A 22,183-nucleotide genomic window follows, 5' to 3' on the forward strand; every position below is an offset into this window, starting at 1 on the left:
TCCGCCCCTTGGTGAGAAAGAATCCAAGGCTCATCAGATCAATACGAAGATAAATGGTGGAATAAAGGTATAATAGATTTCAAGAAGGCAAGAGAATGGTCAGAAATTGTTGGGCCTAAATGAAGACATTTATCCGGCGGTTCAATAAGATTCACCATCATTACCACCACCAGAGGAGTAACAGTGGCGGCGCCGGCGGCGTCGGTTATGGGGGTAAGAAATTTCAGGTTCAAGTCTAGAGAGAGAAAGTTGAAGAAAAAGAAGTAGTAGAGAAAGAGAGAGAGTTTGATTAAGGTTTTACCAATAATATCTATATTCAACAATTCCCGAATTAGGATTTTTAAAGAGAAGAGTAAGTTCTTGTCTGGATTAAAACCCTAGAAGCAGTACTCATGTTCGGATTACTTTTCCAAATTTTAGTTGAAGTCTAGAGTGAAAGTGGAAGAAGAAGTAGAAAAGAAAGAGTTTAACTAAGGTTTTACCAATGGTATGCATAAACATGAAGGAGTTGGTGGGCATTACCTTAATCTGTTTCTCTCAAGTCCTCTCAAAATTTTTAGTCTTCATCTATCTCAGTCATCATCTTCTTCCACCACCATTAAAGAAAGAGTCGAGAGAGAGAAGGCGTTGGTGGAGAGTTTTGTCTGGCCATAGAGAATGAGAGGAAAGACTAAAAATAGAGAATGAGAGGAAAGACTTAGAAGTAAAAGTTATAATTCTTCGCAGACTTGACTAAAAAAATCATAGAGTGATGTCCCTCTAAAAATTGTTGTCCATATAAATTTTTCAATTGTTTAGTTCAAATAAAATAGTTGTCCATATAAAAAAATTGGTTGTCCACGTATTGGCCACCTTACTTAAATATAACTATAAATTTTTAAGTAATCTAGTTAGAATTAACGGTGTTAAAATTTAAAGGTGTTAAAACTTAACGGCGTTAAAACTTAACTGGTCAACCCTAGTCCACGATCCCTTTACAAAATAATAAACGGTCATGACCCTTTCGCAAAACCTGGTACTTATGTACGACCCTTTTACATATTTGTGGTTACCTTAAGAAATCGTTACAAAACATGGATAGTATGTAGTTTCATTATCCTTACAAAAAGTTTTCCTAAATTTAAGTTACTTCTTGACTATTAGAGTCAAATATGTAAAACTCACTAAAGAAACCTTCATATATTTTAGATTAAGTTTTCCAAACAGTCACCTATCTGTGTTAGTCTAGTTCTTCAAATTATTTTTCCTTTCAAAAAGTATTGCACTGCTAAAGAAATGATCTAGCTAACTTTAAGGGCTACAGGTTGATAGTCCAAAATAAAACCCTTAAAAGAGTCGAGGTCCCATCTTGCAAAAAAAAAAATAGGTTTTTAGTCCTTTAAGTGTTTTGTCCATAATAACCTCATTTGTGTTACGTAAATCTTTTTCAATCATTCCCACAACCCTAGCTTTAGAAACTTTTAGGTTTCTTCTCATCAGATGTAACCCATCTTCTCTCTCCAATGAAATCGTAGTTCATCTCTTCTCCAACAATGTTTATCTTGGGTTCAAGATTCGGTTCTTGGTTGTTTTCTCCGACCGAAGCAACCATGTTCATCTTCAAACTAAAATAACCAAACCATGTTTAACTATGATTTCGGTTTTTCCATATTTAAAGATGAAACAACCAGATTTGAAGATGAACATGGATGTTTTGGGTTTTTTGTATCATTGCTTCAATGGTTTTCGTCATTTTCGTTTTGATTTTGGTTATGTTTTGGTTTTGGTTTTTAATAGATCAGATTTTTGTAGTTTGAAATATATTTTTTGCACCTTAAAATATGTTTAGCTTTAGATCTTGTTTTTAATGGAATCCTAAAGTTTTTTCAGAAAGAAAAGTAATAGTTTCATCCATTTTTCTCCTTTTCTCTTTCATCAACTACTGTTTATTCAGCAATCATTATTTTTTACAAACTATGTGTACAATTATTTTTTCTCGTTTTCTTTCTCATCAACTACTTTATCCAGGCGAGAGCAATATGTATTTTCCTTATTCTAAAAGATTTGTTACTTTCGGCAAAATGTTATTTTCTTTTGTGACAAATCTATGTGTACAATTTCAAATGAAAAATTGTCGTCATGTGCACATCAGATAATTGATTTGACTTTTGGAACAAAATACAAGAGACGAAAAGATTTGGAGTTTACTGTCAGAGATGAGGTCATGATGATAGTGTCGTCTATGAAAGGTGTCTTACGTTTCAGTAAGAAAGTATATAAAGCTTTAAGCAAATACATCTTATGAGGACAAACCCGTTCGCCTTTGTTGTGCCCAATCGGGGTTAATGTGAACAATACGAGTAATCAAAGACAAGCAATAGGAATAGTAAAGAACAGAACACAGAGATTTACGTGGTTCGGTTGGTGAGACCTACTCCACGGCGATAACGGCGCGATGATTTCCACTATGATAAGCAAAAAGTTTACACAAGAGATTCGTGAGATTGTGTCTTACTGATATCTCCTTAGGGTTTAGTTTATATAGCCACTAAACCCTAATCCCACCGCCTCACCGACTCTCTCTTTACAACCGACATTATACACGAATAACACTAATCACCGACATAAGCCTAGCTTCGCATTCCAGCTCTGTCTCGGAGTCCAGCTTTGCCTCAGAGCACTGCTTCGCATACCAGCTCTGTCTCAGTAATCAGCTCCGCTAATGGGTCCAAGCTTCGGTAAGTTTAACCGGGTTCGATACCAATCCATATTCGAGTCACTTTTAACAATTCTCCACCTTGACTTGAATATGCTCCTCTTGACTTAGATCTGCCACCATCATAGCTCAGCACCTCTGAGCCATCGTCGCTCCAGCCCTGCTAGGGCTAACATATGGGAATCCCAATCAAGTCTAAGCAATGCTTAAACTTGAAAGTTGTAACTGCCTTGGTCAGCATATCCGCTGGATTCTCTGCCGTAGAAACCTTCTTCATCGTGATCTTCCCTTGTTCAATCACGTCCTTGACAAAGTGATATCTAACGTCAATGTGTTTAGTTCTCCAGTGATACATTTGATTTTTGGTCAAATGAATAGCACTCTGGTTGTCGCAGTAGACCTCTGTCACCTCCTGCTTCAAGCCCAAATCCCGAACTAAACCACTCAGCCATATTGCCTCCTTCACCGCCTCTGTTGCTTCCATGTACTCAGCTTCCGTTGTAGACAGCTCTACCACCAATTGCAGCACTGCTCTCTAACTAATGGCACTCCCGCAGAGTGTGAACGTATAGCCCGTCAGCGACCTCTTCCTATCAAAATCTCCCAAAAAATCTGAGTCTACAAATCCAACTACCGAACCAGAAGTGTCAGCCCTTCTGTCGTAAACCAGACCAAACTCTGCAGTTCCTCTCAGATATCCCAGTATCCATTTCACAGCCTGCCAATGACCTTTCCCAAGTATGCCCATGTATCTGCTTACTACACTAACAGTATGTGAAATATGAAGCATTGTGCACACCATAGCATACATAATGCTACCTACTGCTTTAGCATAAGGCACCCGAGACATGTACTCCGTCTCATCATCAGTTGTTGGTGATAGTTCCCCCGAAAGCTTGAAGTGTGCTGCCAATGGAGTACCGACAGGTTTTGCCTCAGTCATACCAAAAAGTTCCAACACCTTCTCGATGTACGTTTTCTGAGACAAGAACAGTTTCCCAGCAGATCTGTCTCTCCGTATCTCCATGCCCAATATCTTCCTTGAGGTACCCAAGTCTTTCATCTCAAACTCACCCTTTAACTGACCTTTAACATGTGGATTCCGACTTACCGTTGCAAGCTATCAGCATGTCATCCACATATAGGAGTAGATACAAATAAGAACCATCAGATAGTTTCTGTGGTACACACAACTATCATACCTGTTTCTGTCATAGCCGTTTTTAACCATAAACGTGTCAAAACGATTATACCACTGCCTAGGAGACTGTTTCAGTCCAAACAAAGACTTCTTCAGCAAACATACCTGGTCTTCTTTCCCCAGAATCTCAAACCCTTCTGGCTGACGCATATAGATTTGTTCCTCCAACTCTCCATGTAAGAACACTGTCTTAACATCAAGCTGCTCCAATTCCATATCATACAAAGCAACCAAAGCAAGTATCACTCTAATAGAGCTATGTTTGACAACAGGAGAAAATACCTCATTGAAGTCTATTCCTTCTCGTTGTGTAAACCCCTTAGCTACTAACCGTGCCTTGTAACGTGCATCTTCCACCCCTGGGATTCCTTCCTTCTTCTTGAAAACCCATTTGCTACCAACGATCTTCTAACCCTTAGGCAGCTCGGCTGATTCACAGACTTGGTTCTTCCGAACAGACTCAATCTCTTCATTCATGGCAATAGACCACTGTCGTGAATCATCGCTCCTCATAGGTTCTTCATAGGTGCATGGCTCACCTCCATCTATGCTTTCTCCCACACTAAGTGCAAATGTAACCATATCTGCCATCCCATACCTTTCTGGTGCCCGGATGTCTCTCCTTCCCCTGTTCCTCGCAACGCTGTACTGAACCAGCTCTGGTTCAGCTTCCTCAGCTTGTTCATCTACCTGAGGCCGAACCTCTGGCGGAGTATCTATCTCAACCTCCACCTGCTCTCCATGATCTTCCTGCTCCACCTGTTTACCAACACCCTTCCGAGTATCTACAGGCGTTACCTTCTGAGTTACCATGGCTAACTCATCAAAAGTAACATCTCTACTTATGAGAAACTTCTTCAATTTTCCATCCGGATTCCACAATCGATAACCCTTAACTCCAGGCTCATATCCAAGAAATATACATTTCTTAGTCCTCAGATCAAGTTTACCTTCTTTAACATGTGCATAAGCCGAACAACCAAAGATCCTCAAGTTCTCATAATTACAGGGATAACCAAACCACACCTCATTAGGAGTTTTACGCTCTATAGATGTACAGGGTGAAATATTCATCAAATACGCTGCCCTGTTCACTGCTTCAGCCCAGAACACCTCCGGCAGCCCTGCATTCGAAAGCATACAACGAGCTCGTTCCAATAGAGTTCTGTTCATACGTTCCGCCACCCCATTCTGTTGTGGAGTCTTTATGACCGTATGGTGTCTCACTATCCCTTCGTCTACACAGAACCTATTAAACTCGTTTTCACAAAATTCCATGCCATTATCAGTCCTCAAGCGTTTGATCGATTTTCCAGTCTGCTTCTCGATCAAGGTCTTCCACTGCTTGAACTTGACGAATTCCTCATCTTTGCGTTTCAGTATGTAGACCCATACTTTCCTGGAAAAATCATCTATCAAGGTTAACATGTATCTACCCCCACTATGTGAGGTAACCTGAGAGGGACCCCAAAGATCTGAATGGATGTAATCCAGAGTTCCTTTGGTATTGTGAACCTCTGTACTGAACTTTACACGACACTGCTTCTCGAAGACGCAATGTTCATAGAATTCCAGTTTTCCAACCTTCTGCCTACAAAGTAAACCCTGCTTGCTCAGTATAGTCATCCCCCTTTCACTCATATTCCCTAACCGCATATGCCATAGCTTGGTAGTCTCAACTTCCTTGTCTGATGATGATACCGCTACAGATCCGGTAATTGTGTTACCCTGTAGCACATATAAACCATTCTTTTTCAACCCCTTCATAACTGTAAGACTCTCCTTAAAAATCCGAAGAACACCACCTTCACCAACATATTTGCAACCATTATCATCCAGAGTTCCCAAAGAGAGTAGATTCTTCTTCAAATCTAGAACATGTCTGATGTCTGTTATAGTTCTCACAACACCATCATGCATCTTGATCTGAATAGTACCTATTCCAACCACCTTACAAGGAGCGTTGTTTCCCATTAACACCTTACCGCCATTAATGACTGTGTAAGTGGAAAACCATTCCTTACGGGGACATACATGGAATGTACAACCAGTATCCAAAATCCACTTATCTTCTGCGAAGCAGACATTGATCGCCTGAACCATAGCTTCATCACATTCTTCAATGATTGCCAAGACACTACCATCATCTTCTTCGATGACTGCTGCCTCTGCTGGCTTCTTCCTAAGCTCAGGACAATTCCTTTTGAAGTGCCCCTCCTTCTTACAGTTAAAGCATCTGCACTTCTTAGGTTTCGATTTAGACCGTGACGGTCCTTCCCATCGACCAAATGCTGCGACCTTCTCCTTACCACCAAACCATCACCTGAGCTGCTTTCTTCCATTGACCTCCGTCTCAACTCCTTCGAATTCAATGCTGCTTTAACATCCTCAAAGGTTGTAGTTGTTTTTCCAGACATAGAAGAATCAACAAAGCTCTCATATGATGGTGGCAGGGATGCAAGCAATAGTACTGCCTTATCTTCTTCGAATTTGACATCTATGTTTGCCAAATCTAAGACTACTCGGTCGAGTTCATCCATATGGTCTTTCAACGATTCCCCTTCTAACATCTGTAAACTAAATAATTTCTTCTTTAGATACAATCGATTAGTTAGAGATTTCGTCATATACCTTGTCTCCAGCTTACTCCATAGCCCATCGGCTGTAGTTTCCGTCGCTACTTCCCGCAAGACCTCATTGCTCAAACAGAGGAGAATCTGACCATCAGCTCTCTCCATGAGATCTTCCTTCTTTGTTTCTGAAGTGATTCAACGAGTGTGGCCTTCCCATTCAACGTCTTCAACATACCCTGTTGAAATAATACTGCTCGCATCTTAATCTTCCAAAGATTAAAATCGTTACTTCCATCGAACTTCTCTATCTCGTATTTCGCCATCACAGAAACTTCAAAACCAGAGCTCTGATACCAGTTTGTTGTGCCCAATCGGGGTTAATGTGAACAATATGAGTAATCCAAGACAAGCAATAGGAATTGTAAAGAACAATCAAGAACATAACACAGAGATTTACGTGATTTGGTTGGTGAGACCTACTCCACGGCGACAACGGCGCAATGATTTCCACTATGATAAGCAAACAAGTTTACACTAGAGATTCATGAGATTGTGTCTTACTGATATCTCCTTAGGGTTTAGTTTATATAGCCACTAAACCCTAATCCCACCGCCTCACCTACTCTGTCTTACAACTGATATTATACACGAATAACACTAATCACCAACAGCATTGTTGACCGTAGAGAGAGTGTAATCCATATTCAAGTCACTTCTAACAGCATTGTTGACCGTAGAGAGCATGTGACTATTCACACGGTCAAGGTTCGGTGGCATCATCAAATAATAGGAAGCTACTCGTGAGCATGAGGATGATGTGCAATTTCGTTATCCTCATATTTTCCTATCGTCGGGTACACTCAATTTCGATGAGGAAATCCCCTCCAAAGATTTACATCCAAAACATATTCCCATAGACCTGCGTACTCACATAAATTCACAAACCTCTGGCACACTCCCATAAATTCAAAAATCTATGTGAACATATGTTTTGATTTATGAATTTAACATGAAGTTAGATAGGTGAATTTATTATGTGAACATATTTTGATTAAGTTCAAAAGCCTGCATATTCACATAAAAATAAATAACTTATTTTGATCTTCTAGGTGGAGGCGTCCGTAGTAGTGGAAATACTGGGTTTGCTGGGTAAATTTAGGTCGCGAATTTGGAGAATGACAGTTTTGTAAATGGAGCATCCAAGATTTTTCGACACAAAATCTTGGATGCTCTTATTCTCTTTACGTTGGAGAAGGGTCATCGGCAGACTGTCATTGTTGTGACCCTTAAAGAAATCTTTCTCCCCTTTCTATCGTCTTCTTTCTCCTCCGCCCATCACCACCAGTAAGGTGAGCAAAAATTGAACCAACCGGCCGAACCAAACCAAGTCGAAGACCGATCGATTTTTAGACTGAACCGATCACTGTTCGACTCGGCTCAGTCAAAAAATCAATCAACCCAAACTGGTTTGCTTTGGTTCGGCTTGGGTTTCTAGAAAATGCCTTAGCCGAACCGACCGAATACTAAGGGTTTTATCATAATAAAATATTTTATATAAGGAGTAGAGAGTAAGAAATACTAAAATCTAGTATTAAGTTTCAAATTATCCTTGTTATCTTAAGTTAATAATAATTTAATGAAGTTTTAAAGTGTTAAACTAAAACAAATTTTCTTTTAATAAAAAAACAAGGAATTTAATCCTTATTCAATGAAATGAATACCAATATTTTAACATTTTCTCTAAATTGTGTTCGGCTAAACCGATCAACCGAGCCAAATGAAACTGGGCCGAACCATGTCGGCCGACCGAATGATCGGTTCGGTTTCGGTCAACGATTTAGTCAAACCGCCGCTTATTGGTTCGGCTTCGACTCGAGCTAAAATAAATAAATAAAAAACCGACAGTCGCTCACCCCTAACCACCGACAGACTGTCGTAAACGACCTTATAAAAAATCTTTTCTTTCCTCTCTCTCCTCCAACCACCGCTATTTTCTCCCCTCTCTCTCTCTCTCTCTCTCTCTTTCATCTAATTATCCGGTTAAGGGATATGAGTTCCCATTGTCGGAACCCCCTTTGTCTCAGATGAAGGGAAAGAATTTCAAGAAAAACCGTCATGGAAGGTTCCAATTGAAACCCTAAAATCCTTTTCAAAATCTTTTATTGATGGTCGAAAACAATCGATTGAGGGTCTAAAACACTTGGTCGAAGGTCTGAAACCTCTAGGTACAAAAGAGAACCATTCCCTTCGCTGGAACAGTGAGAGGAGAGACAGACGGTTAGCATCCATTATTTTCCCGCTCTATATTTGGATTCCCCAGTTACAAAACGTTATTCCTGAAAGGTGCAAAATAAATTTAACTTTTTTATCTTTTTCAACAAGACTAAGTTATTCGATTATTGTTAAATATTATTTTTAACATTAAGTCCTTAACTGTTTTATGAATAAACTAGGCACAACCCCCGCTCTACGGGCGGGGGAATGCCATTTACGCACGACAAAAGAATAGACATACAAAATACGATCTTAAAAGTTTCCGGAACATATTTAATTAACATTTTTTTAAACTAATTAATGACCTAAATAAAAAATATCTAAACTTGATAAAAGTGACACTTGAAATTAAAAAATATGTATAGCACAAAAATTTGTAATGACGAAGTCAATATAAAATCAATAATATAGAAAAATAAAATGATGTTTGCCATTTTCGGATGCAAATAACTATATACTAATTACTAAATTGTGTTACTAAAGAGAATTTAATTTAGAAATAGTTCCAGAACCTTGTCATTAAACCAGAAAAATAGAGAAAGCATCTACCTTCTTCACTACCGACAAGTACCTCGCACTTTGAGGTCACTAAACATTAACCTGTTTGAAGAACCATTCACTACTATAATAATTAAATTAGAAAGGCATTCAACAACGATTTTGAGGTTTGTAAAAACGCTTTCTCCAGCTGCAGTGGTAAGGAATATATTGCCTGATTTATATTCTTCTCAAAAGAGACATCAAGAGCTAGACGCCTTACCACATCAGGAGAACCGGTTCTTGTAGTATCTTGCCTTGGCCATAGGAATGTGTAAAACAAACAAACAAATAAATATAAATAATTTAGTTTCTTGTTTCAGTAGAAGATGATTGATATCCATTGCACGCTTGGCAATCCGCACAATCACTGGCTTCCTTTTGTTGTTCTAGTCGTAGTCGTGCATCATTCGCGTGTCTCATAACATGTATGGGAGACATAGGTAGCATACTTTGATGCATTAATCATGACGTAATCGGCTAGAGATATATCACTGACCTAAAAGACAAACAGAAGAAAACATAACATTAGGATTTACCGAACCCCAAAAGAATTTGGAAAAAAAGTACACAAAAGAAAGTAAACCGATTTCTTAGTCCTGAAGACAAACATATTTGACCCGAAATTCTCTTACACAATGCTACCAAATAATAATATTACTGGAGAAGATGTATGGATCTTTAGACTATACGAAACTGAAGCAGCTAGCTTATTGTACTTCTATTATTTATTAACTACTAAACATAAACACATAAACCTAAAAATTAATTCATGACTATACGAAACTGACGCAGCTAGCTTATTGTACTTATATGATTTATTAACTTCTAAACATAAACACATAAACATAAAAATTAATTCATGACTCATCAATGTGTCATAGGTTCATGTGTTTGACAAAACACTGGCCGAAGAATACTTGACCACGGTTTAAACTAACATAAACTAACAAAAAATAATCACGAGCCCACAACATAAATCTCACCCTGTTACAACAAAATATCATCTTCTTGACACCAAGGGAATGAACGTGTGCACGGGTGTGTCCATCCTTACAAGTACCGACCTCAATACCTCAAGTGGTGGAGTGAATGATAAGGGAAGTACACTCCACTTGAGAGGTACCAGAAATCACGGTCTTGATAAAGTTAAGATGTCCGAGAGCATCAACAACCATACATTAAAACTTGGTGGTCTCAAACTTCCACAAAGTAATGTCGACGGTACCACCGCGCTCGCGCTCAACCTTGAGATTGTCAAGAACCAAAGAGACTTGAATGACCTCTTAAAAATCTAAGGAGACTCATTCTGGAACCTCTCGACAACACAGTTTCCAATGTCTCCCAACTTGTAAATCAAGTGACCAACGGTGGTCGAATTTCCAAAGTTGTTGTGTCCAATGTCAGTGATACTGATACAACTCTTTTCTTAACCCATGTTTGTTTCGTCATATAATCAAATAATATTTCAATAAATCTATTGTAAGCCTAAATAATTAAAAAAATAATTTGGCATCTAGTAATCAACAACAAACACTTTAAGTAAGCAAATACGCATAACATCGTAGTACGTTCAACGCGTTTATGATTCCCTGAATGTAATTAATGTTATTGCACAACATTGTATAAAACTTCTTAAATAAAAATAAATAAAACTAAAACTTACCCAATAATATATAATGAAGAAGATGACCCTCTAAGAACGTTTATAACCCCGAAAATAACACCTATTAACAAAATAAATAAATTTGAAAAATGGATTAATACCTAGTAAGAGAAGAAGAATTTAGAACATATAAGAACATATATTTTCTTTGGAACCTTGAATGGAAATATATTAAAAATAAGATTTTGGCACGATAACCAAAGAAGTATTATAGTGATGGTTGTCGGACACTGGAGCATAAGGCATGGAAAGTAGAAAAACTGAATTGTAGCTTTCAGTGTTACAGACATCCGATTTGCAAAATATTCAACTAAGATGGCAATTGATGTTTTCAATACTATACCACTCACAATCGTAGTTAACTAAATGATTATGTTCCAATCATTACTTTTAGTACATTTGAGTAGGTCGCAGAACAGATGATTAACATGACATTGTTGTTTCAATAATCTGACTTTTTTATATTTACGGATGTTGGAAAAAACAAATTGTACTTAGGAGTTGGCGTTTCATATAAACCAACTCCATCCATGCTAAAATATGACCTTCTCGAGGCTGAGTGAACATCATTTATATTGTCTGGACATAATAATGAATCAATGATTGAGTTAAAAGTAGTCTAATCACAACCATTAATAAGTACATATTGTGCAAATTATTTTACTGCAAAGTTTTTTACCTCTCCAAAGTTTATCATCAACCCAAGGCTATATAGGAACAATGTTTTTTGATAAAGAAGTTGAATTCCTAGAGGATTTACTTTTGGGTCTGTTAGCAGACACAACATAGTGTTTGGTGTTTAAGACCATCTCTTCTTGTTCTTCGATTACTATGATTTAAATCTGTAACAAAAAAATGATATTAAAAAGAACTGAGCGAGAAATTAAGACTAACTATCCAATCTATTCAGTCTGGGAATGAGAAGGATACCTTTAAAGATCAACTTGGCTTGTCCTTGGATCTATACATTTGGTTCTAATTATGGGGGACTAATTTAAACTAAGAGACTGACTTTAATACTTGAATTTATCAAGAAAAAAATGATATTAATTACCTCAATTGGATTGGCTTGACAATCTGGGAGGTACCAACCTCGTCAACAAAGTCACTAATTTTGCTTGATAATTTACTATATATATATGAAAAATCCATCATTCAAATCATACCTAACAAATAACGAGAAGGCACTGTCCTTTAAAAAGACAACTATTGTTTTTGTTTTTTCTCTTTTCCTATTCATTTTCAATCTTCAATTGATTTAATTTTTTTTTTTAACACGGGTGAATTTTTTTTTTCATATTCTCATGAGTTTAAATTCAATGTAAGTCTTGATTAGATTTTATAAGCCTTGATTAGATGTAGTTCTTAATCTCTCAACTATAACAAAAAAGTATATCATGTGATGAGTTTAGTTAGACATTTTATCGAACAGTTAGTGTGTGCCAAATGTTTGCATCATTACCGATAATAGTAACAACGAAATGAGTTTAGCTAATCGGTGATTAAAGATTTTCTCATAAGACTTTATAATGCGAAAATGGGTACTAATTGTTCACGAAATTTACATGAAAGGAAACCCAATGAATATATTTTTTGTGAAGAACCGCTTACCTTTTCTGTTCGACTTCCTTCTCTGTCAACCACTTCTTGAGCTTCTCAACCTTGCTGAGAACCTGAAAAATCGAGCCACAATTGTTAATTATAAGCTTTTGTACTTAAAGCCGAGTAACAAGTCAGGCAGATGATTGTTGAAGTACCTCATTAGTTCTGTCTTTAGGAATCCAAGGTTTGCTTTTCTCCCAATCACTTATAATCTACAGAAGTCTCGAAGACGTTAAACTAAAAACTACTCGAGGAAAAAAATACCAACTGGTTCCACACAACCACAAGTTACTGTTGAGCATATTTCCAATTTAAAATAGTAAGTAATAACTCATGGTAGATTTGTTGTGTTAATAACCCAAAATACATCAAGATAACTCCATAAATGACACCATAAAAGTAAAGATAGGAAGCAAGCAAAATACAATTGGGTGACAGATAAGGAAATACCTGGGTAAGTATAGGCGAGAGATACCACAAATTGCAACAATAATCTAGATTACAAAGAACAATAACAATTACAGAGAAGAAACATAAGTTAATTAGAGACGGATCAGAGAGAAGAGTGAGTACCTTGAACCAGTAAAGTATTCATAGAGCTTCCCTTTAGTAGAGAAGAGAAGCTCAACTCCTTTAACAAGCTCAGGCCTTTCGGGGCCAAATTGGCAAGACCTGTCCGAGTTTTTGGTTTTATAAATCATGTCTTCGTTAAAAGTCTGGCAGACTTCAACCTATTCTTATAAAACGTCATTTGATTAATGATTCAGAGTATACAACATTAAAAGGTTGATACTATAGAAATAAAAATACAACTGCTCATATTTCACTGTAGGAATCCTATTTTTTGTGTCTTTCTATACTGAATAAGAACGAAATGGGAATACTGAGTTCATCCAGTCAGGTGCTATTCAAATGATTCTGGCTCATCTCCATGAATCATTCTGCAGTCGAAGTGGGTTGTAAGAGGAGATTTTTACATTTATGTTAGAAGAAAACAGTATAACATACCTGCAAGAATATCGAAATGATTTAGAAATTTTCTAACTTGTTATCCAATAGAGCTACATAGACATGGCTTATGGGTTTTCTTCATGAACCCCAATTTTGAATATTGGTTGTTGCTTCATTCACCATTCTCACAAGAGTCACCTGCAAGAAAATGTTAATTTTGAATTAATTTTTGCTTTACTTCTGCTTTGTATTGGTCAGTGTGCCTCGAATATCGGTGTTGCTTCATTCACCCTTATTTAACACTCGAGCACCAAAATATAGAGAAGAATTCGATACGAAGAAACCTCAATAGAGATGGGAAAGATTAACTCTCCTATGGAATCTTTTACTCTGTAGGTCCGATCTCCCACTCATGGTCGTTTCTTTCGTATAACTTACAGGGCGATCACTTCACATACCACCGAAAAAGTGGAAGCACATAGAATGGAGTTTTTATGAAGTTCTAGAGCACAACACGCTGGCAAAGACGCCATGAGCTTTGAAAATACTTCAATTTCTCGTTTACAACCATAAAATACTACTCTAATTGATATATGCAACTTCATATCGCTACAATAAAGGACTTAATAGTTAACACCGTTATATATTTCTAACTCCATAATTCTTTTTCCACTCATTGTATGAGTCTTCATACCGGTAAAGGATAGCAGTATGGCTTATTTCATGTTCTTGGTTGCACCTATATGTAGTAAAACTCAGACAAATAGTTCTACAAGATGAAGAAACATACAACACTTTCTGGTATACCGGGGGGAGGCATTGGAAGATTTTTTCAGGGTGGGGTTCGATCATATGATCTTTTGTCGAATCTCTATTCTCCAATTTTCCCATATCTTACCCTAGAATCACAACATGGAATGTTCATTTCAATCATCACAGACCAAGAGAAAAGCATAAAGAAGCAAATTATGGACCATTGGGTGATACCTTCATGTCATAGTCGCATCCATAAGTATAATGAATTATGAACTTCTTCCCAATTTCCCATGGAGGCTTTATATCGAACAGGAAACCAATCATAGTTAGTTCATGATAACCAGAAAAAAAAAATTGGTAAATTAAACATGAAAATTTTAGAAACTTGAAGTATGAGGTTAAGGATTTTTTTTGGAAACGGTAACATTCGAACTCGAGTCTCTCCAGTGGAGAGCCATACATGTTACTACTCAACCAATGCAAGCTTCATACGAGTTCTGTATTGGTTGAGCTCTTTCGTGAAACTTCATTTAGTTCTTTTTTACTTTTAGAGTTTCAGTAGACTAAAATAGTTCCTTCTTGTTTCATAAGGAAAACAAAACGACAAACTTATTAGAACTAAAACATGAAATCCTTGTACAAGATGTTACCCACACTGTGGAGAGCAGATGAAACAGCATAAGCATACCTAGATATCAATTCAGAAAAACGAAAAGGAGTATAAGAAAATGGTGACGAGTGTGTTAGAAGACGATTAAAAGTTCAGTTAATGAGGGAAAGTACGCACATCTCAAGCACCCAACCGAAAGCTTTATTTGCCTTAGGGTTCTTCTTCATTGCCAAAGAAACATTCATCCATATGGGAGCGATATTTCTGAGAGATTCCTACACCCATTCGATGAAATAAGAATACAAACTGGACACTCACGTATACAGCATGGAAAGCACATTCTTTTTTTCAACATTATTCTATCCAAACAATTAGGGTCCAAACTGCATCATAATTGAGTCCTTGAAATACTTCTTCAAGGAGGATGTATTTGTGTGAAAGAGAAACCTAGATAATTTATACCCAGGAAAAAAAAGTACCTTAAATAACCACTAATGAAGAGTAGGAACCAAAGTTAGTATCTATAGTAGTAAGAAAGAAACAATCAAAAGCCTCCAACAAACTGCGAATCATCAGAATAAAATTACTTGAGAAAACGAAAAGAAACAGCGCAACTTTGGACTTCTTTGTCAGCTAGAAGAAGACGCCTTTCTGCCAGGATCAGAAACATTAGGGGCCATCATCAACTTTAGGTCTATACATATACCATATATATAAACATGTAAAAAAAAGATGGATAGAAAACTAAGAATAAAAATCTCATTATCATTTATCATTAATTTTGTTCGTTCGTACAAAGTAAAAGGAAGGTAAGATTAGTTAGACTAAAACTATAAATTTCTAACCCAAAATTGTGATTTTTGAACTGCAATTAGAACACTTAAAATCAATCAAAGTAACAAGTTTCAATTTTATGATGTGCTCGACGGAAAGTTTTCTTTTTCCCTCCTTTTGATAAACTTCTTAGAAGAAAAACAAAAATAATTATAGAAGCAAAAAAAGAATTTAAAAGAGAATACCAAACAATTGACTTCAAACCTCTAAGAGACATAAAGTTAGTGGTAAAAAACGAAACAATCTGATTGATTTTAACACCTTGAGACATAAACTCAAGTTGAATATCCGTTCTTTCACCTGGGAAAGGAGAAAAGAAAAAAACTTATCAGTTTTGCAAATAATCAAATCTGTGACAACTGCAAACAATGAAATCAAATAGACATAAAAAGTAAGCAATAGATTCAATTCCAAACCAATTAACAAAAAACCCTCTAATGTGAACTACAAAGTCAGGATACCTTTTATCAAATAAACATATAAATGGAAGTTAAGGAACCGAATGATTATTAGCCCTAATTGATTGAGCCTTTAAGACTTCGATTTCTACAAACAAAATTAGAACCTATCTTAGGAAGTGTTCGAACTATATGAAAAATCTATTTTCCATTAAAACTCACTGAACTATTAGTTTTCTTATTAAGTATCTATGAAATCACGCAGGTTGATTCGAATTGAGTATCAATGTGATTTGTTTCTGGTGATTCGCCATGAGTAAATTGATTTGTGGATACTCTTTGATTTTTCAATGTGATTTACCTTCAGTGTGTTGGAGAGAGAGAGAAGAAAAAAATTGTAGAAAGAAAGGGAAAATAGAGGGTCTGACGTTATGAAATAATGGAAAATAGCAAGTGAAGGGACATCGAAGAATGAACGGACATATTTGGTCTTAGAAGAGAAAATGGATGGTTGGATTTGTTTTTGTCCAGTGGTTGTCCTACTTGGCTGAAAAATGTATTAATTTATCCTAGTCAGATTGCCAAGTCACATTCATTTACATTAATTTTGTCCTAGTCACAAGTATCTGTTTTGTATAATAGACTAGGCATGACCCGTGCCTCTGGCACGGATGATTTCATATAGGATTGTATGGTAGTCACAAACCCAAAAATAGGAAACAAGAATCAACAAAAAAAAAGGTCAGGCCAAATGACAATTACAAAACGTAGGTACAGATTTATAACTATGTCTATACAATACTTCTTAGATTATCAAGTACTATAACATGGAGTTACTAAGTGTTTATACAGTTCTGCAAACATTTTATCAGGTATCAACCAATGTTTCGACCAATCGCAATTTCAGTGAGTTAATAAATGAATACATTTCAACCATAACTTTCATCACCTTTGAGTAGGTCATGTAAGAGAAACTGGAATAGTTTGCAGTTTCAATGATTTGAATTTTTTATACTTACCGAAGTTGGATGAAACGAATGGAACCTAGGGGTTGGCCTTCCATCTGAACCAGCTCCATCAATGTTAAAAATATGACCTCCGCTGATTGAGCATCATCTTTATCGCCTATATAATGTAAATTGAGTCAAAATAAGTATAATGATAACCATTCAGACATACACTTTTTGCAGGTTATATTGCTTCTTTAGTTTCTTTTACCTCTCGACAACATATCATCAACCAAAGGTGTTTGCTGTAACAACTTCTCTGCAAATACAAAAAACAAAGCATTAAGAACAAAAATTGTTGATAGTACATGGTTAGAGCAGCGTAATCGTCATAATGCATAGCACATTATCATCTCCTAGTCTCGCTCCCAATGTCAAAGGTAAAACTCGATATTTAGCCATATAGATAGAAAAGTCAGTATTTATAAATTATAAATATTATCTCATTGTATCTATTAAAACTAAGAAAAAATTATTGATTTAGCGGATCGACTCTTCTGATATGTTTCAATCCCGTAATTTCTATCTTACTTGATATAAACTTAACCAGTGATTAATCATTCATTACCCACAAAGAGATCGAACTTACCCACAAAGAGATCAAACTATTACTAATTAACCATGACACTACCAGGAATGTTACACTGACCACACTTACATAAGATTTTCATGTGAAGTTTCCGCCAGCGGCCTAAAGTTGTATGCATTTTATCTCGCACTATTAATCTGCATTCTTTCTCAACATAAAGAAAGATAGAAATGAGAAAAAATTTAGAGGTAGTTACCCATTACCTTCAAATCACCCATAAATATAAAAAGGCAAACTTTAGTATACTTTGACCTTCCCATAGTAATAATCAGAAAAAGTCCATCATAAGCCACATTATATGAATCACTATAAGGGTTTTATACATCAAGACAGCATTAAAGTCAACTAAATCCAAACAAAACAAATTGTAAGGGACGACAAAACCCATTCATGAATAACTCTCTAAACAGGACTTCTCATGAAATACGGTGCCTTAATATTCAATGAGAACAATGTACTGTAACATAACAATAATAAGGATATAACAAATTAACAATTAACAATAACTAAAATGAGCAATGGATGTACAAAACAGTTCCGCGGATATGGCTACATAGGTAAATTAATAAGGAAGACGCCTTATTTGTAAGTAAAACACGGGAAAGAGACCATCCAGAATTCCTAAGTTTTATATATGATTCAAACGAAAACTACATGTATCTATAAGAAGCTCTATACTTATAACAGTGTCTAACTCTGATGGAAAATAAAGAATTTGAATTCTGATATACATACCCATATATCTATATGTTTGAGGTTGTCGCGTGCAAATGCCACTAATGCATTTACATCCTCCCATTTTCTAACATCACAGGTAGTACCCTGAAAAAGAAAGCAATAGATCATTTCTCAAGTAAGTCACAAACCAAACTGAATAACTGGCAAAACATTCAAACAACTGAAAAACTAAGCATAAAAGATATACGATAACAGAGACGAAAGGGGTACCCACACACGTTGGTCCCCAAACGCTTCCCTTAGACCATCAACTGCAGATTCCACCCTTTCAGCTGATAATAACAGATAGAGAAGTATTTGACATAAAACACAACCTCCAAACTCCACTAAATTTATCTCTCTATATCTCATCTTTTCCTCCCATTGACTCTGTTTACTTTCTCATAGATTTGTTCTCCATGTAATATCAAGAAAAGTAAAATAAAATAAAGTAAACGGTGAATCAGAAGTCGATGATCGAGATAATACATGATCTTGAATATATTAGTACATTGTCAATTGCTTTCAGAAACTCCCTAGTAAGGGCATATCCAATACCTAAATAGAAAAAAGTTGAAAGTAAAATGAAATCCAGAATTGTATTATTAAGTAGGCCTCTTAAGATTGATTAAGGATCTAGGTTTCTACTCTCAAGCAGTATTAATCTAACCTCACAATGTGCTCTGAGAACAAATTCCAAAGGCTTAGAGAAAATTCACCAACCATTAAAGAAAAGAAGGATGCATTTGAATATTTGATTATGAAACATGACTCAATTTGTTAAGAGTACAAACTGAAAATAAATTGCAACAAAAAGTGTTTCTTTTTTGAAACATACCTCTCCCCAAAACTAATTATAAAACTATTACAAAGATAAACTGAGAGTCATGAAAAATATGAAGAAGGCGAAAAGAAATAGGATGGATTGAAACAGACCTATCTTGAAATAGGACTTGTCTAACGCATTTTTCAGGCACCTATAAACAAAGGGAAGGAAGTAAGGTGAAAAGAAATATCGTAATAGGGAAGAAAGTTTAAATGAAACACACCGATCTTGAATTCGTCGAAATGTAACATGTTTTTGATGATCTTGTAAGGGATTGGTTAGATCTGTTCTTTCCTTTAGAATATTGGTTTATAATTCATGTGTTTCCTTTATAAGATCATCGACTACATTGACTGAACTTTGTTATCGAGGTACAAAAAGGGAGTTAATTGAGTGAATATTGGCTTGAGTACTCTAAAATAAAGAGACTAATTTCTCAAACTGGTGAGTTAATTGATTGTCCGGGAAGCAAACAGTGAGCTATTTGTTGCGATAAGAACAGTTAGTCAAAATTCTACAATCCAACTAAAACTAATTTTTTTATGAATGAACTTTCTAAACCTAAAAATAAATTCTTCTTTATGTTTCACAACCTTGTAGAGAGACACAGCAGTAACTTTCTCTTAGAAATTGTTTGAGAATTTAGAAAAGATGTAACTAAATGAAAGATAACTTATGTAGGTAGTAATGATCCATTTGAGTTCAATGGTAGAGTTGAATGATCTTACAAACAGGAACAACTCATAGATGCACTTAGTTTGTGATGTCCAAATTTAAGCTCCAACGGTGGTGCAAGTACTGATGGAATCCATATCGCTGAATCAATCGATGCTTTGAAAACTGCAAAATAGGAACAAGTAGTAGGCCATAATAACTAACATTTGCATACAAAATATTATACAAACAATCAGTAAAATGACCATTTAGGAAATTAATCGAACACATTACACTCAAAAAAAAATATATAAAACAACTTCACCTTGTGAGTATTTAGTTCTTCAATTTTCGATTAAGTTTCAGAGAAATTGGGAACATGCAGTGTTGTGTTCAATAGGGTTGGAGCTAAAATCCCAAAACCAGAAGAAGCACAAAACCTGCAATAGAACACAGAACCCCAACAATAGACGATTTATAAATGAAAATCTGCAGACGCGGAAGTGGAAAGGCAGACGCAAGAAGAAAGATAATTGACGAACAAAATCGAAAATCAGTTGTTTTTTTAACATGACCTGAATCTCCGAGGAAGCCCTAAACTTGTGCCTGAGTGGACAATTCTAGAACAGCTGGTCGTATGATTTCTGTGGGAAATTTTACCCAGTTTCAGGTTATTCTGAATGCCTCAGCTCCGTGAAACCACTCAAGACTCATTTAAAACTTGGAAATCCAATCCCTTTTCTTCACAGGAAAAAAATGGAGATAATTTGTTCTCTCTCTCTTCATGAAATTGGGTTTTTCATCTACACTTTTAGCTTCAATTGTGATCTTCGTCTTCTCTTCTTTCTCTGGCAGATATGAATTCTCCTGAATTTACAGATTTCAAACTCCCAGAAGAAAGTCCTAGAGATTGAAGAAATTAAAAATTTTAACGTCCTTAAAGATTGAAGAGTCACCCGGGTGTTAATGAGAGAAGGTGTAGGGTTGTATTGTTCTCAATCGTTGGATCAAATAATGGAGGGTGAAAACAACAATCCAGTTGGCTTTTTTTTGTTGGCAATTGTTTTTTATTTTTGTCCTAGTCAGCTTGTCCTAGTCACAACTTTTGTGTTTTGTTATATAGATGAATCTCCATGGATGTGTATTATTTAAATCATTTCACATGTTAACAAACATATGAATGGGCACAATCAAGTTTTGTGCTTGTATTTTTTGTGATATGTAGGATTCGTGTACGATGTTTATGAATTTATATGAGTATGCAGGTTCATGTGAAATATATTTTTATGAATATAAACAGGGTTTTCATCTTTATTTTGAGAGTCTTTGTTGTTGCAAAACTAGTGTTAAGGGCACCTGAATTTCCAAACTTAGTGTTTCGGACATCAAAAGTAAAAACATATTAGTGTTCGGGGCATCTCATGTTTTTGGACGAAGCAAAAAATTAACTAATGTTATAGGCTACTAAATGCAGTTACTTGTTGGATGGTAAAATTAGTCCAAGCCCTAAACAAAAAGAATCTTCATGCCCCAAAATCACCACCGGATACTTATGATTGCTCCATTCTCAAAAAGAACTCTTAGAACAAAGCAATTGTTAATGTGGAAAAAAATGAAACAAGAAATGGAAGAGGGCCATAAGTGAGTGGACAGACGGACCCTTTGACTCGGGTAAATCAACTTTGACAGTGAGCTCTATTAGCTCCTAAATCTTTCTGCCCTCGGAGTGTCCTATCTTAGAGCATGCTTACTCTCGCAGGCAGGTTAGTTAGAGAGCTCAGTCTGAGCTCACTACCGGATTCGGACACTATGCTTAGTTTCTCAGAATCTAGTGAAGATTTTGGAAGAAAAATTGAACTAAAAATGAAGAGAGGAGAAGACGAAGAAAAAGTCACGAGGCGTTGGGTGCTTAGACTGTCGGCTGGTAGCACTTTTACAAAGAGATATGAGAACCATCATCTATGTTTCCCGGATACCTTTAGCAGCACCCAAGATGGAAAGCCAACCAATAAGTTAACAGAATAACATCTTTAACAAGTTGATGGGACATATCAGTATATTATAGAATTCGATCACTAGCCATATTTTTTCTATATTTAATAAAAAAAATGATCACTAATAGTATTATTCTTAGGGTTTTTCAAGAATTTAGGTGACTTTTATATAAAAGGAAAAATGTTGGGGTTCCCCTACTTTAGTCCAACAAAATCAATAGTTAACGCGGCTTCTTTAGCTGCAACTTGGGAAGAAGTTCAAAACGTGATATGGGATTGAATAATATAACTTCTAGAAG

At 36.0% G+C, this 22,183-nt stretch overlaps 1 protein-coding gene across 1 annotated transcript; it reads right to left on the reverse strand.

Annotated features, from left to right (window-relative positions):
- Window positions 1-9,333: 9,333 nt before the first annotated feature.
- On the reverse strand, window positions 9,334-21,015 carry LOC147558083 (chlorophyll(ide) b reductase NOL, chloroplastic-like). Its single transcript, XM_086659632.1, has 18 exons — window positions 20,466-21,015; window positions 20,216-20,330; window positions 19,965-20,076; window positions 19,347-19,387; window positions 18,642-18,703; window positions 18,429-18,515; window positions 17,763-17,830; window positions 17,316-17,363; window positions 17,117-17,222; window positions 15,043-15,999; window positions 14,487-14,943; window positions 13,557-13,697; window positions 13,122-13,220; window positions 12,999-13,042; window positions 12,704-12,760; window positions 12,558-12,619; window positions 10,947-11,007; window positions 9,334-9,779 (listed from the first exon to the last, which is right to left on the reverse strand). The coding sequence occupies exons 3-7, from the start codon at window positions 19,979-19,981 to the stop codon at window positions 17,813-17,815; spliced, it is 225 nt and encodes a 74-aa protein (XP_086515758.1). The 5' UTR covers window positions 19,982-20,076; window positions 20,216-20,330; window positions 20,466-21,015; the 3' UTR covers window positions 9,334-9,779; window positions 10,947-11,007; window positions 12,558-12,619; window positions 12,704-12,760; window positions 12,999-13,042; window positions 13,122-13,220; window positions 13,557-13,697; window positions 14,487-14,943; window positions 15,043-15,999; window positions 17,117-17,222; window positions 17,316-17,363; window positions 17,763-17,812.
- Between the last annotated feature and the right edge of the window lie 1,168 nt (window positions 21,016-22,183).

The sequence above is a fragment of the Eschscholzia californica genome, unplaced genomic scaffold (assembly GCF_041429995.1).
Source record: "Eschscholzia californica isolate CP2 unplaced genomic scaffold, dmEscCali1.0.p SCAF_2, whole genome shotgun sequence".
In the NCBI taxonomy this organism is placed as follows: Eukaryota; Viridiplantae; Streptophyta; class Magnoliopsida; order Ranunculales; family Papaveraceae; genus Eschscholzia; species Eschscholzia californica.

Coding starts and splice junctions, on each gene's coding strand:
- LOC147558083 (XM_086659632.1), bottom strand. Junction 18,704..19,346: donor CAAGTCCTATTTCAAGATAG/GTCTGTTTCAAT, acceptor TGTTATTATCAG/CTGAAAGGGTGGAATCTGCA. Junction 18,516..18,641: donor TTGGGGACCAACGTGTGTGG/GTACCCCTTTCG, acceptor TTTCTTTTTCAG/GGTACTACCTGTGATGTTAG.